This window comes from Meleagris gallopavo, chromosome 1 (assembly GCF_000146605.3).
Source record: "Meleagris gallopavo isolate NT-WF06-2002-E0010 breed Aviagen turkey brand Nicholas breeding stock chromosome 1, Turkey_5.1, whole genome shotgun sequence".
In the NCBI taxonomy this organism is placed as follows: domain Eukaryota; kingdom Metazoa; phylum Chordata; class Aves; order Galliformes; family Phasianidae; genus Meleagris; species Meleagris gallopavo.
This window is the reverse complement of record NC_015011.2, coordinates 168,416,212-168,429,782: the sequence shown is the minus strand read 5'-3', so window position 1 is coordinate 168,429,782 and position 13,571 is coordinate 168,416,212. Positions and strand designations below refer to the sequence as shown.

Below are 13,571 nucleotides of genomic sequence, written 5' to 3'. Positions count from 1 at the left end.
ACAGATGCTTCAATCCAGCTCCCCACAGAACAGCTCTGTGCACGTTCAGCTGCAACAACAAAACCATTAATCTGCCTGTAAACCAGAGCCCTCACAGTGCGACCCTTCCACTACAGAAGCACAAGAGCCACTGGCAAACACTGCAGCGTTGTGCACTTTTGCACATGAACATTTTTCTTGTTTTAAGGGGATTCATTTATTCTTAGCCCTAACTACTGACTGCAGAGGACAGGAATGTAGGCTCTGGGCAATATGAGTAGTAAAAACTTTACGGCAAATCATCCAGAAATTGCTTTAAGACTCATTCTGGCTTAGCAGACGTCTAAAGATAGAGCACAGTTCCCTGCAGGAGATGGAGATGGGAACTGATTACCAGGAGGCTCAAATTACAGCCCCGCGTTCTCAAAAATGTGACGTTTCCAGCAAGACTGTCTCCTTGCATCAGATCTGTGCTGTGGAACATCCTCGGGCTGATCAGTAGCAGCTGGCAGGAGGGGGACCAAGAAAATGCTGCCTGTGGTCAAAGACCACAGGGCAGAGAGATTACCTTCCCTTCAGAACACTTCTCCATGCTGGAATCACTACTTAAACAGCTGACAGGTAGCCCTGGCTGACTGAATGTGTGGTTTGTGAAAAGTCGCATCAAAACCAAAAATCCTTCAACTCAACCTGCATTTGGGCACCCGTTCCTTCTGCAAAGAGTGAGACGATACTTGGAGTTATTACAATAAGTAGAATGAACTTTATTTCCATTCATCCTTCATTAATACCATACAATTAGATAGCAATATCTGAAAAAAAAAAAGAAGAAAAAAAAAACTCGAAATAATTTAAAACAGAAGGCACGGAGAAACAAACCCAACTATGCAGCTACGAGAGAAAGGGGAAAAAAGATCCAGGAAAGGAATTCAGTCAGAGAAAAGTTTTTAATGCTAAACATTCTGATCAGAAGCTACGGCACACAAACAGAACCGCACTGCTTAAGCTAACCCATGCTTTTGGTACATATATATATGTATATAGAAAAGAAAAAAAAATACTAAAAATCTGATTTTTGTAGGGTTTTGAATGAAAAGTGTTACTCTGAAAATAACAATAAAAAAGTCAGATCTAGTACATATGTCAAAGTCTTTCCTAAAGTCTACACTAAGACATACTTTACAAAAGAAAAAACTGCATTAGGAGCAAAGTATACAATTTAACACCATTTTGGAATGGGAAGAAACTCCTTCTCAAATCAGCCAGCGTATCAAAGAAGTCTGGTGTTTGCATCAGAAACAAAGTTCTCCATACAGTAATATACTGTACAGGACATTCTTTTAGTATTGTGAACTGAAACCATTATCATACATCATAGAGAGGAATAAAACCATTTCATTCATATGAGATTTTATTTCTTTTTTTTCCTTTGCAAAAGAGGAACTTTAATTTCTTTTTAAAACAAAGCTACTGGGATTAATGACATGCGATAATATGCCCCAATATTACAACGGCTAAGTGTGAAAGTAAAGTTCATGCTTCACAATTGATATATGCTGTGATTCCCCAATACATTCTCTGGTAATGAATAATACAATACAGAGGTCATTCAGAAAATCAGCTCAGGTGTGAGCCTGGTTTATAAATGAAGCTGTTTTTAGCTATGCAGAACACTGACAGCCCGTAGGTTTTGCTCCAAGTCAGCACATTGCTTTATGTGCCACACTCCTCTTTGTTCTAAATAAATGGGTGGTGCTTAGCCTGCAAATATCATGGAAAGGCGAAGTCTAGAAGTTACAGGTTTGTTTTTAAAAATACTAAATGCGATCCAAGATAAATAGCATTTATCTTACTGACATCTTACCAGCAGGTGCTCTCTAAAGGAAAGAAAAATCCTGCAATGCAAGACAAATTGTTTCAGCATTCATACCAAGGCATTGCACATTTGTCAGGTGACAGAGGAAGAGTGAACTTTGCAGCTTACTCTCCAGCTGGGAGTTGAGTGAAAAGAGGCATCCTTCCTGCCTGCCCACCTGCAAACCTCGTGTGTTTTCTTAACAGTGGGCTTTTCTCTGTAAGTGATTCTCTCATCTACAAGGTGCAAGACAAAGCAGTGCTTCCACACGTGGAGCAAGAGAGCCGACAACTACAATATAAACGGTAAAAATGATCTTAGTAAAAATGTTCATCAAAATTCCCTGACATAGCAAAACATTCAATTGTAAAGGGAAGTCTAACACTGCAGGCCATTCCCTCAAAGATGACCCTGGGCACGTGTCTTCTTGCCAGCACTGCAACAGTAATTTAATTGCTTCCGTATTTCTGTTCGTTAGAGGATACAAACTCTGTAATATATTAAAGTTTCCTAACAAAGAGTCCAATTATTGCACTTTATAAAAATTCCAGTAATATCAGGCTTTCGTCCTACTTTTCTGTGAACACCGATGCCCTGAAAGGAAAAGTATGGGGACCCAACAATTTCTCAGAGTAAGATGGATTCCTTGAGGGAGTCTGAAATACTGACTCAAACATGGAAAGGCTCACAAAGTGTAAGGGGGTACCTTTGGAAACGGTTCTGACTCACAGCAGAAGGTAGATGCATCGCTGCCTTACTGACACACATTCTCTTCTCAAAGAATGGGTACGTGGCTGTTACATTTTTACAATACATAGCAACGTAGGGCTGTTCAGAGAAACCCAACCAACAGGTGGGTTCCTCTGCTGACTGTAAGACTATTGCTTGACTGGGAAGGCTCAGTGAGAGCTGTATCGCAGTAGGAGTTTCTGTGTGAGCATGTGTGTATTTGCATTTGCATCAGCAATGGATGTAGCAAACAGAAATGGCTAGTTCAGGATGGAAAGATACATACAGTGAGTCTGAAAAGCCCGTGAAAAAAGAGGCAAGAAGAAAGTGAATACAGCAGTTTTGGCCCTGCTTATAACCAGCTGTATCAATGGGAAAAAGAGATAAAGGAGATTTTTGTGCCAACTATCCAGAAAATGAAGCTGTTTGAACCAAAATGATTTCATAAATCTAGATGAGGCTTCCAGGCCAGCAAATCACAGTTAAAGTTACTTTGTTCCTCTGCTCCTTCAGCATGGGAACAAGTGCAGAATGGCTCATTCCAACCGTTGAAAGTCCATTTACAGCAACAATCATATCACCACACCTAAAAAACACAAGAAGAAAACCCAATGAGTGCTGCTCTGCTGTAACTGTCACACACCAGCAAACAGCACTTCATCTTTGGAGAGACATGTTTCCACTAGGTTTGAACTGAAGCTCAAAACAAACAAACAAACATAAGGGTTCAATTTTCAGTCTGTTTTACTAATGACATTAATCTGGGAAATTCTCAGATCACTGGATTTCAACCCCAATGCCAAAATAGTTCTGCATTAAGAGCTGACCCAAATGGAAATGTGAGAAGAGAGAGCAGGAAAGATCTACTTGATTCAAGACAAGATAACAAGATAGCATGTATATGTCACAGCATTTTTGTTTGTGTGAATTGTAACACATTTATACCAAGCATGTCTTTAATGTAAAGGTATGTACCATTACCAACCACATTCCAACCAAGAATCTTGTTTTCAATGGCTTACAATTTTGTCAAACGTAACCATGTGACTTAAGATGTCCTATAGCAGATGGTTAAACTGAGAAGCTCTAGCAGTTCTGTGCTTTGAAACAGGGAATAGAAGTTTGGGAAGGTGCTGTTTGCTGGGTTTTTGAAGGTTATGCTTCAGTTTTTACAAGTTCAAGTAAAAAGCACCTATGTTCTTCTTACACGGGCTCCATTCCATCCTGCTGATATCTCCTCTCTACAACTTGAGTCTATTTGGGATCCCTCGGAGCCGTGGAATGTGATGCTGGAGACTGAACAGGACTTTCCCTGTAACTAATCCCTCCAGCTATCAGGTGCACCACAGTGGATGGCAAAAAGGTGCTCTCCTGAGCTTTCCCAGCTCCCTCCACTAGGGCAGAATGAAGGAAGAGGAGGCGGTGTGGCCAGCACTGGTCAAATGTGCATTCAAGAGCCCCTCTCTACCTGAACCAAGTATTCCATCACCCAAGAAAGCATCCAGACCACAATGCTACAATTGACTGAGTTGGGTCTCACTGACCCTATTGCTGAAACCGTTTCATCTATAAAGTCATACCAGACTGATAGTGTAGGCAGAAAACAGTCTTAGCTACTGGACCGTGATTTTTTTTTCCAATTTTCTCTCCAGCCTAACAAAACATTCAGATAATTTAAACCAAATGGAACAGCTTGAAAAGAGTGGTCCCATGATAATACATTATGCAAGTTCTAAGGAGCTCTCACTTGTTGATGGGAGAGGCCTATTTTTAAGTCCACAGTCTCAGTAAGAGAACAGATGTGAGCACAGGGTACTTACTACATCGCAGTATCACAGAAGGGAATCTTTTCTATTCCTTACAAGGAGTAAGCACGACCACAAGCACTCTTCCCTTTGTAAGAATGATGCTTAAATTTCCATCTGTGTTAAGACTTATAGTGATTAAATCCCCAATCTGAAATTATTTACTTTGGATTGAACTGAAATCTTTCATTTAATCCAAACTGTTTCATAGTTGGCCAAAAAAATGTAATTTTGTGTTCAGCCAAACTATTTTTTTCATTTATTTATTTAGCATTAAGTCAAAAAATCTTTTACTGGCAAGGCTCTAGGCATAAGCACATGTTTTTCTTAAGTTATCATGTAAGTAAATCTACATGTAAAAATCATGCCATAAAACTTCAAGCCACCTAATGTTTACAAATCCAGGGCATATTTTTTCACTCCTACCTTTACAAAAACTAAATCAGTTTATGAACAAAAGAATCTTTAATAGGAATCGTAAGTCCTAATTCTGAAATAACCCTACATAAAGCAAATGCATAAATGAATAGTACACCTGGAAATTACACCCAGATGTAGATTGTAAGTAGAATCATTTAATCTTTAAGGCCAGAAGGGTCCACCACCTTAGAGGCCTTTGCTGAACTCACGCCTTTCCTGCCAGCCAAAAACTCAGGGCACTGTTCTTTAATGATCCTCAGAGATACCGACTTTTTCATCTACTTTCACACCTTTCTATTAAAGCAGCAGCATCCACCTTTAGTATCAGGGTTTTCAGCAGTGGTTTCAGCAGGCTTTAGGAAAGGATAAAGTTAGTGGGCCGCACCAGGTGCTACCCATCGCTCATTAAACTTTTAGTTGTATTAGCATGTGCTTACTTACAAGTGTTGATGATTACTATTACTGCTTTTTTAACTTACTTTAATCTTCCGTCGAAGTACGCAGGAGTTCCAAGGACAATGGTTTTAATGAAGAAAGGCTGGTTTGTGTGGTTCTCCTCATAGCCGCCGACAATGCTGAAACCCCAGCTTCCTAAATTGCTCCGCCGCAGCACTACGTCATGGCAGCTATGCAGGCAGCTGTGGAATGGAAGCAGAGGAAAGCAAGAGAAAAGCTGTGTATACCACGTGTAGGTGTTTCCATACTAGGCACAACACCTGCTCTCTCACATCACCACTGCAATAAGCAGGGAGAAGAAGGGGAAGGCTGGTGATTAGTATGCTGCCCACAGAGTAATTTTGCAATATTCAAACTGATTACAAAAAAAAAAAAAAAGCCTCCACGTTCTTCAGACATAAATATGTTTAAAAAGAAATAACGCAAAGCTAGAATAATTACTTAACTCTGTAAACTGACAATACTAAAATGGCATTATAGGGATTTCACAGGTGGCGAGAATGTGGGTGGAAAATGTATATCCAACCTATTCACTTTGCAAGTGAAAAATGCGGTGCATTTTTCTCCCACCTCTAGTCAATTTAGCCTTTTTCCACTTTAAGTACAAAATTAGAAGTTCATGTGTCACCTCCTCTACCTCTGAACTGATTCACCATCAGCAATGAAAACATAAATGATTAACCATTTTAATACATGGCAGGTAAACAATCCAGAGATCATGCCCCACTAACTGTACTGGGATATGTAATAACCTCCTTCATGAAAATTAATTCTTGGCAGTGAAATAGTGACTGTAACTAAAACAAGCAAAGAAACAAGCAAAAAGCCCTAGAAATTAACTTCCAGGCCATAATGATGCAAAGTTCTTTACTGATACAAAATGCTCTTTAAAGAGCAGCAGCACAATGACTGACATAGGAGCAACGCATCATCTTCCACAGCACATAAGGAATAAATCACTACTAAGGCATGGAGAGTAAGTACATTTACCAAAGCTGAAAGCAGTTTATTGACACTGGATAACTCATAGTTGTGTTATATTCAGACATATATGTTATCTTCAGACATATTTTGCAACCAGTATGCTTGTATATTTTTGTTCTTTTATACTTTAACTACAGTCCTGAGCTTGGTAAAGTCCATCAGTGGGAGAGGAATCAGCCGGCACACTGCCTGAAGTTACCAACACTATCCACTGTAGTGGGAGCTCTTCTTGATAGTGAGAATGCTAGAATGAAGCCATTAGAGACTGAAAAACAGAACAGTAAAAATGAAGCATGACGATGTCAAGCAGACTGCAGATTAGGAATAGGGAGGGAGGGAGCTGCAAACCTGGAGAAGGTTTCGTGTTTGGCAGAGGTGGTTGTGGGTTCTTGAAAAGAAATAAATGAGGATTTGTAACTCCAGGCTTGTGTGGAAGAGACTTGTGTTAAAAGTATGAGAATGGAAAGTCTGATCCAATATTCCAAAGTTGTACGTTTGGCCTTGTAAATTTAAGTAGTAAACCAGCACAAAGACATATGGATAAATACTTTGTGTTATTACTGATTATCTCTCTGATTTTAGATACTCTACTGGAAACTATGATATGGTTAAACAATGAAAAAGATGAGTTTTATTAAATGAGAAGAATCTATGTGAGTAGTTACTATTGTTTTTGAAGAGATAAACCGAGTCTCTTGACCCTCCAGTTTCCTAAGAGAATGCTGCTCCTGTTCATGATCCTCATCATGAGCACAATGCAAACAGAGTACAGTTGAACTGGTTAGGCAGGCAGAAATAAGGGCAGATGTGTTGCAGCTTGTAATGTCTCTGCTTTTGTATTTCTCTCTGACTTAGTTTAAAACAGATAACTAATTACTGTATTAATTAATTCAGTACCTTGGGAGTCCCAGCCACATGACCCATGATGGTGACCAACTGGCATCATATTCATTTTCACTGATGGTACTCAGTTGTTCTTCATTGGCCTGGGGTTGTTCTTCTACAATCTGAACTTCCAGTGCTTTCAGGGCGACTACCGAGGAGGCAGCGCTGGCTTTCAGCATGGCCACTGCCTCACTGTGACTGAGGTTAGTCAGATCGATGCCATTGATGTTCAGCAACACATCACCTGTTTAGAGGCACAAGTAAGAACACAGCAGCCTGTTATGATCTGTAGTACCTCTCTGACCAGGATTTCACCTAATATTGTAATTTTCTGGAGCCAAGACAGTCTGAATGAACAACTTGGGAATGTAAATAGAAACATTAGCTCAATAAACAACAATTCAGGCACCACAACTATATCTTACAGATAAGTGAGGCTCCACAGAGCATTTTAGGTTTTTGGCTTTTCTGAGTTTGCAATTTAGGAGAACAGAAATGAATACAAAAACAACTGGAAAGGCTGGCGCAAAATCCAATCCATCAGAAGGAAAAATGAGCATCTGTGCAAAGGTAATAATCTGGAAAGAGTCCAAAACTTGCCACAATTTTTATTGTATTTCAGAGTAATATCAAAATGCCTCAGGGTGAAAACAAAAATGTAATTTACTGTTCAAGCAGTAAGAGTCTCCTCTTCACACAATGTCTCACTTATTGATGAAAGCCAGGAAAACCAAAGCAAACACGTGAACACCTGAGCCACATTTGGAATGAGACTCATTTCTTAGAAGTTTTTGCCTCCCAAGGAAAGCTAAACTTAAAACCATTTTTGTGGTTGCTGTGGCTCCCTTATTATTCCATAATGAAACTATAATTGTGATTCTTCCATCAGTTGTATTTTTCACGAGTATACTGTGGTACGTGGGTGTAAATCTCCCCATCTCAGAAGCATAGAAGGAGGTTCCCATGCAGTTCTTTTTCAATTTCAATTTCTGAAGTTCCCCCCCCTCCTAAATTTAGTTCCTAAAACAATTTGAGATTCTGTGAATTCTGAATTGCCAAGGTCCCATACACAGTTTTTCTTTCACATGACACAATATATTCTAATCACCAATGCTTAGCTACTGATCAGCAAGGACTGTGCTCTCCTATGCTGTGTCTAACCTATGTCTCCAGGTTCTCTGCACCTTCTGCAAAGCTGAGGAACAGGGATGGGCACTGTAGCACACGTGAAAAACACCAAAACCAGGCTGTGCTGGACAAAGGACAAGATAGCATTTAGGTTCCATAGTCACTGCAGATGAAGCTTTGAGGGTAATCTCCAGGTGGATTACCTGCCATCAGGAACATGTGAACTGTTCAGATATTACAGTGAGGATTCCTCAAGCAGAAATGGAGCCCATCCCACCAAATGGAACACAAAAACAGGACGCGTGCACTACAGTACAAAGCATCACATGAGACACTCAGCTCAGGGGATTACAGTCAGCTGTAAAGAATGTAACCAGACATTTCCTGATCTCGTCCACTTCCATGCAATCATTCTCTAAACATCCCTTTCCTAGAAAAGGTGGAAGTGTGATACTATATACTGTATTTCCATTATTGAAACATGAAAGCAAACATCCATCCTTGCTTTGTTACATTTGTTAAAAGGCTTTATGACACCCTGTGATTTCACTGAATGTACTCATCAAAAAACAATTGGAGGTCATCCATAACATCAGGAAAGCCAAGCCCTACCTCGTTTAATCCTGCCATCTCTTGCCAAACACCCATGGGGCTGTACGCTTGTCACGAAAATGGGCAATTCGCCACTCTTGCTGCCTCTGCCTCCTGCCACTGTCATTCCAAGAGATTCATGTGGCTCTTTTTTCACAGTAATGTGTTTTTCTTGGCATGTAACACACTGGGAGAGGTCCTGTTTGACAAGAATAAACAGTGTAGTTAAACCTTTGAAAAAAACCCAACACACACACACAAAAAAAAAACCAGAAAGAATGCAACTAAGTTCACCTCAAAGCTGTACTTTGGTGTTTTAACAGAATGGTTTAAAGGACTAAGTCTGTACTGCAAATTGGCTTTAGTTGGATTTCCTCCAGGTCAGAAAAAAAATAAAAATGCTACTCATGTAGATGCTTAACTGTACACAGGAAGTTGACAAAGGCCAACCTTGAAAATCTCACTCAGGTTTCCTTTAGCTCTTACACTGGAATAGGCTAAATTTTAAGATTGTGCTATGAAACCATATGGTCAAAAGTCGAGAAAACAAACAGAAGCAAATCTTTTGATGTCTTACTGAACTTCAGCATTACCTTACTCGTAAGTAGAACGTGGCCCACAACTACAAAGAAGCTCTATAAGAAACGAAAACGTGTGTTTTCACAATCACACACAGAGGCCATTTAAAATCTCATATGTCATGCTTGTTTTTACATCTGGTATGTAGCCTCTTTCAGAGCACAGAGCAACTGAAGTCAGTAAATGCTATATATAGGCTGTTAATAGATGCATTGAGCAGACTCCCTAATAAGCATAATGATAACCCAAACCTGAAGCAAGAAGAAAATATTTCATTTTCTAACACATGAATTCTAAAGTTTAGTGCATATTTAGTTTTCCCCTAGCTAAGGATTTAGACATGAATCAGTTTATTTCACTTGCCCAAATCTTTCCTCTTCAGTTTATTTAGTGATACATTGAAATCACTGCACACAGACCTGCAATGACATCTTAAATCAACAAAATGCTCGGAAGGAATCCAAAATAACCAAATAACCTGGAAGATTCCTCCAAATACAAACACTTCTTTATTCCCCTGCTTTCTCTTAGAAATTGGAAGCTCTGCTTTCCTCTACTTCCCATGCCACGTGCCTCTTCTGACTGAATCTGCTCCTTGCACATTCATGTTGATCATATAATATGCAACTCATAGCTTCTAAAGACAGCTCTTCCTTAAGTCTTCAGGCTTTGGGACTAACTGGCAGATGCCATGCAGTTATATAAACTTTGTATTAAGCCAAAAGACTTCTACACCAACTATAGATCAATGAGAGAGAAGTAAAGATAGTACCTAAACATTTAAAAGAAAATACTACCAATGTAAAAATATAAATCCTCCCAGTAGAAGGGTGACATTAGACAGTGATGCTAAAAGACTGGATAGGAGGAAAGGTGGCTTGATTGCCATGGTCAATAGGACAATTATTTCACAAAATCTGAACAGTAAGAAGTCACGTTGTTTTAGCAAGAAGTTGTTAGAACTCAAGCACAGGCTTTATTTCTACAGTCTTACAGATAATCTGATACTAGCTTAATGAAAGTCTACTCATTCTGCCTTTCTCTCCCATTCCGTAGTCTTGCCAGCACTGCTGGCTCACAGAGGAGAGGACACATCCTCCAACAAGCTCTTTATATGCTGGATAGTAAACGCTGCATGTCCTGTCATTGCTGGTTGCAGCCAGCACAGTGGTAGAAACAAGAATACTCTCGAATGACACCAACCTTATGTGAGTTGGGTCTGCTGTGAAACAGCTGCTGGGACTGGTGTTGGTGTGGGTTGCTGTTGTGAGTCCCCGTGTCTCGGATAATACTGACTGTTTGTGACTTCATGGGTCTAGAGATGATCAAATTCACTCTCTCCCCGCTGGCCTGTCAAATATATAAAACAAAATAAAGAAGTCTGTAGGATATACATGATAAATATGAAGTCAGCAGAACTTGGTTTTCAGCTCCTGGAGGCACCACGAAGTTCTCATTCCCTTACTTGATTCCTGCTGCAATTCCCCTTAGAACAGAGGGCATAGTAGCACTCCTTTACTTCTGATGTTACATCTGCTTCACTTGGAAATCCTTTGCAAAAAGTACTGATTCAGTGTTACAAAGCTTCAAACATAAACAAATTCCATTTGCAGCCTCTATGAATTTGTGCAACCTCTATCAATAAAAGAAATACGCACATGATGGATCCAGGATCTGCAGAGTTTTGTCAAAAGTTCTGAACATTGTGTTTCTCATAGACTTCAGAGAAAGATGTTATGTATGAGCAGACCATTAAATCCTAGAGATCTGAGAATATCAGGAGACTCAGATACGAGTTATTAAATAAAATATCAACTCTTTCCATTACTGCAAAAACACACCTCAAGAGATAAAAGTTACCTGTTGTAAAATTCTGACTATTTCGCCGTATCCAGAAACTTAGAAACTAGCATTAAACATCCAAATCATTGTTATTTTCCTTTAGATACAATGGAAGCTCTTAAAATGATACCTGAAGCACATATTTTCTATTCATTTAAATTGTGGTTCTCGTTTGGTGTTGGAACTTGAGGTTAAGCAAAGGGAATTAACTGCACTAGACTGCACTGCAAGAACCTGCTACTGGTCTATCCCAACTTTACCAAAACTGGAGCATTTTTGCCAACATCCCATCAGAAGGAATGCAGCTGTTTCCTTACAGATTAGGAGGAAGCTGTGCAGTAGAGTTTCTCATGCAGGAATAGGTAGGGGTCATGTGTCTGACTGCTTCATGCTTTGAGTAATATCTGTGTCCAGAGCAGAGCCAGTCATTTAGAGTAGCTCTTCCTTAATGCTCAGGAAATGAGTTTTACTGCACTAGGTTCATGAGATTGACTTTTTGTTTCTAGCTGCTGTCTGTTGCTTCTATGAAGTCTGGCAATTCGCTGTCCCATTCTGGCCCACCAACGCCATGTACAGGTAAATCAATGCAAATCAATGTCCATTTTTATAGAGCTCACTCAGACAAGAAATTAAACCTACAGCACACACAGAAATATAATAACAATCTTCTTTTTTTTCTTTTTCTCCTGTTAAGCAATAGGCCAAATAAGCAGCCATCTAACACTCAGGCTGCATGCTAGGGAAGACTAACTCACTTTTCACTTCTACGAAGATAAACTTCATCTGCAAAATGCCAAAGCAAACCCTGGTTTGCTGTATTATTTCCAGAACACGAATCACAGTGAATTGCACAGCCACAGGCTTTTAGAATCATAGAATTGCTCAGGTTGGAAAAGATCTTAAACATCATCAAGTCCAACCACAACCTAACCATGCTACCCTAACAACCCTCCGCTAAATCATGTCCCTGAGCACCACATCCAAACGGTTTTTAAACACAGCCAGGGGTGGTGACTCAACCACCTCCCTGGGCAGCCTATTCCAGTGATTAACAACCCTTGCTGTAAAGAAGTGTTTCCTGATATCCAACCTCCCCTGGTGCAACTTGAGGCATACTTTAGGTATCACTCACAAGCTGTTCTATTTGGGATAGACTCCACCCAATCTTCACCCAAGACACAGAGCCAAGCTAAGACTTCAGGAATGCAAATTACCTGTATAACTTGAGCAGCAAGCTCGGGTGTCCCATGCTTCAAGTCATGCCCATTGATGGCAAGCACTCGGTCATTGCTGCACAGCCGGCCATCTTGGGCAGCCAACCCTCCTTCTAAGAGGTCGAGAATGAAGACTCCCGGCTCATCTGTCCTGCGGACCAGCTTGATGCCAAGCTGCTCACTGGAGTCCCGTTTGTGCAGCGTGACTTGGAAGCTGTCATCCCGTGAGGAGGAGGTGGTGGTGGTGGTGTCAGTGTGGCCATGGGTACGGCTCCCAAACCGCCGCTCCCGCAGCACGGTGAGGTGCAGCACCGTGCAGGGCTGTGACAGCACTGCTCGCGCGTGGTTATGAGACACGTTGCTGATGTCAAAGCTATTCACCTGCCAAAAAATAAATTACAACAATCAGAATAGCGGTCTCGTGGCTTTAATTACTACTCATTATGAACATAATGAAATTAAGAACATAAAGTCCATTCCGAACTACATTTGCTGCAAAACTCAAGAAAACCCACCTGGAGCAAGTTACTTATCTGCCTGTACAGGCCTTTCTTTCCCTTCCTTCCATCCTTTCCTGCATCCTGCTTTGTCTGCCCAGTCTACAAACCTACTTCGCACAAAGGTGACATCTCTCTAAAGGTGAACACTCTCCATCCTCATGCTACAGGATTTTTAACCTCCTGGTCTCCTGTACTTCTCAGATCTTTTCCTGTTTTGTTCTTCAGAATAACTTCATGAATGCTTTCACCAGCAAGCCCAATATTACTTAAATCCATGAAACAACAGCTCTAAAAACAAGCCATTAAAGTCTCTGAGGAAGGCTAACATCTAACAATATGCAGCACTTCCACAATGTGAAACATTAACAAAAGAACTGAAATTCAGAAAACTTAAATTTGTTCACTAAGGCAAAAGAAAAGGTGGCCTCAGTAAAGTCGCAGCATGAACTTAGGACTTTTTCCACTGATTTCAGTGAGGTTTCAGATTTGCAGCCTGTGTTGTTTAAGTCAGTTGTAAATGAAAAACAGACTAAGCCCTTCCTCCCTATACACAAGAATCGTTTGTTATGTGGCCCGCTTATACAAAGATCAGTTATATTCAGTC

General features: G+C 40.3%; 1 protein-coding gene across 1 annotated transcript in view; it reads right to left on the bottom strand.

The window, feature by feature from the left end:
* Positions 1-718: 718 nt before the first annotated feature.
* The window catches only part of LNX2 (ligand of numb-protein X 2), a 38,937-nt gene continuing 26,084 nt past the window's right edge, over positions 719-13,571 (bottom strand). The window contains exons 5-10 of the mRNA XM_003203405.4: positions 12,468-12,848; positions 10,615-10,761; positions 8,854-9,031; positions 7,126-7,357; positions 5,268-5,426; positions 719-3,149 (exon numbers count right to left, since the gene is read on the bottom strand). Of these exons, the coding sequence (XP_003203453.1) occupies positions 3,014-3,149; positions 5,268-5,426; positions 7,126-7,357; positions 8,854-9,031; positions 10,615-10,761; positions 12,468-12,848 (1,233 nt within the window). The 3' untranslated portion in view covers positions 719-3,013. The remainder of the gene's footprint in view (positions 3,150-5,267; positions 5,427-7,125; positions 7,358-8,853; positions 9,032-10,614; positions 10,762-12,467; positions 12,849-13,571) is intronic.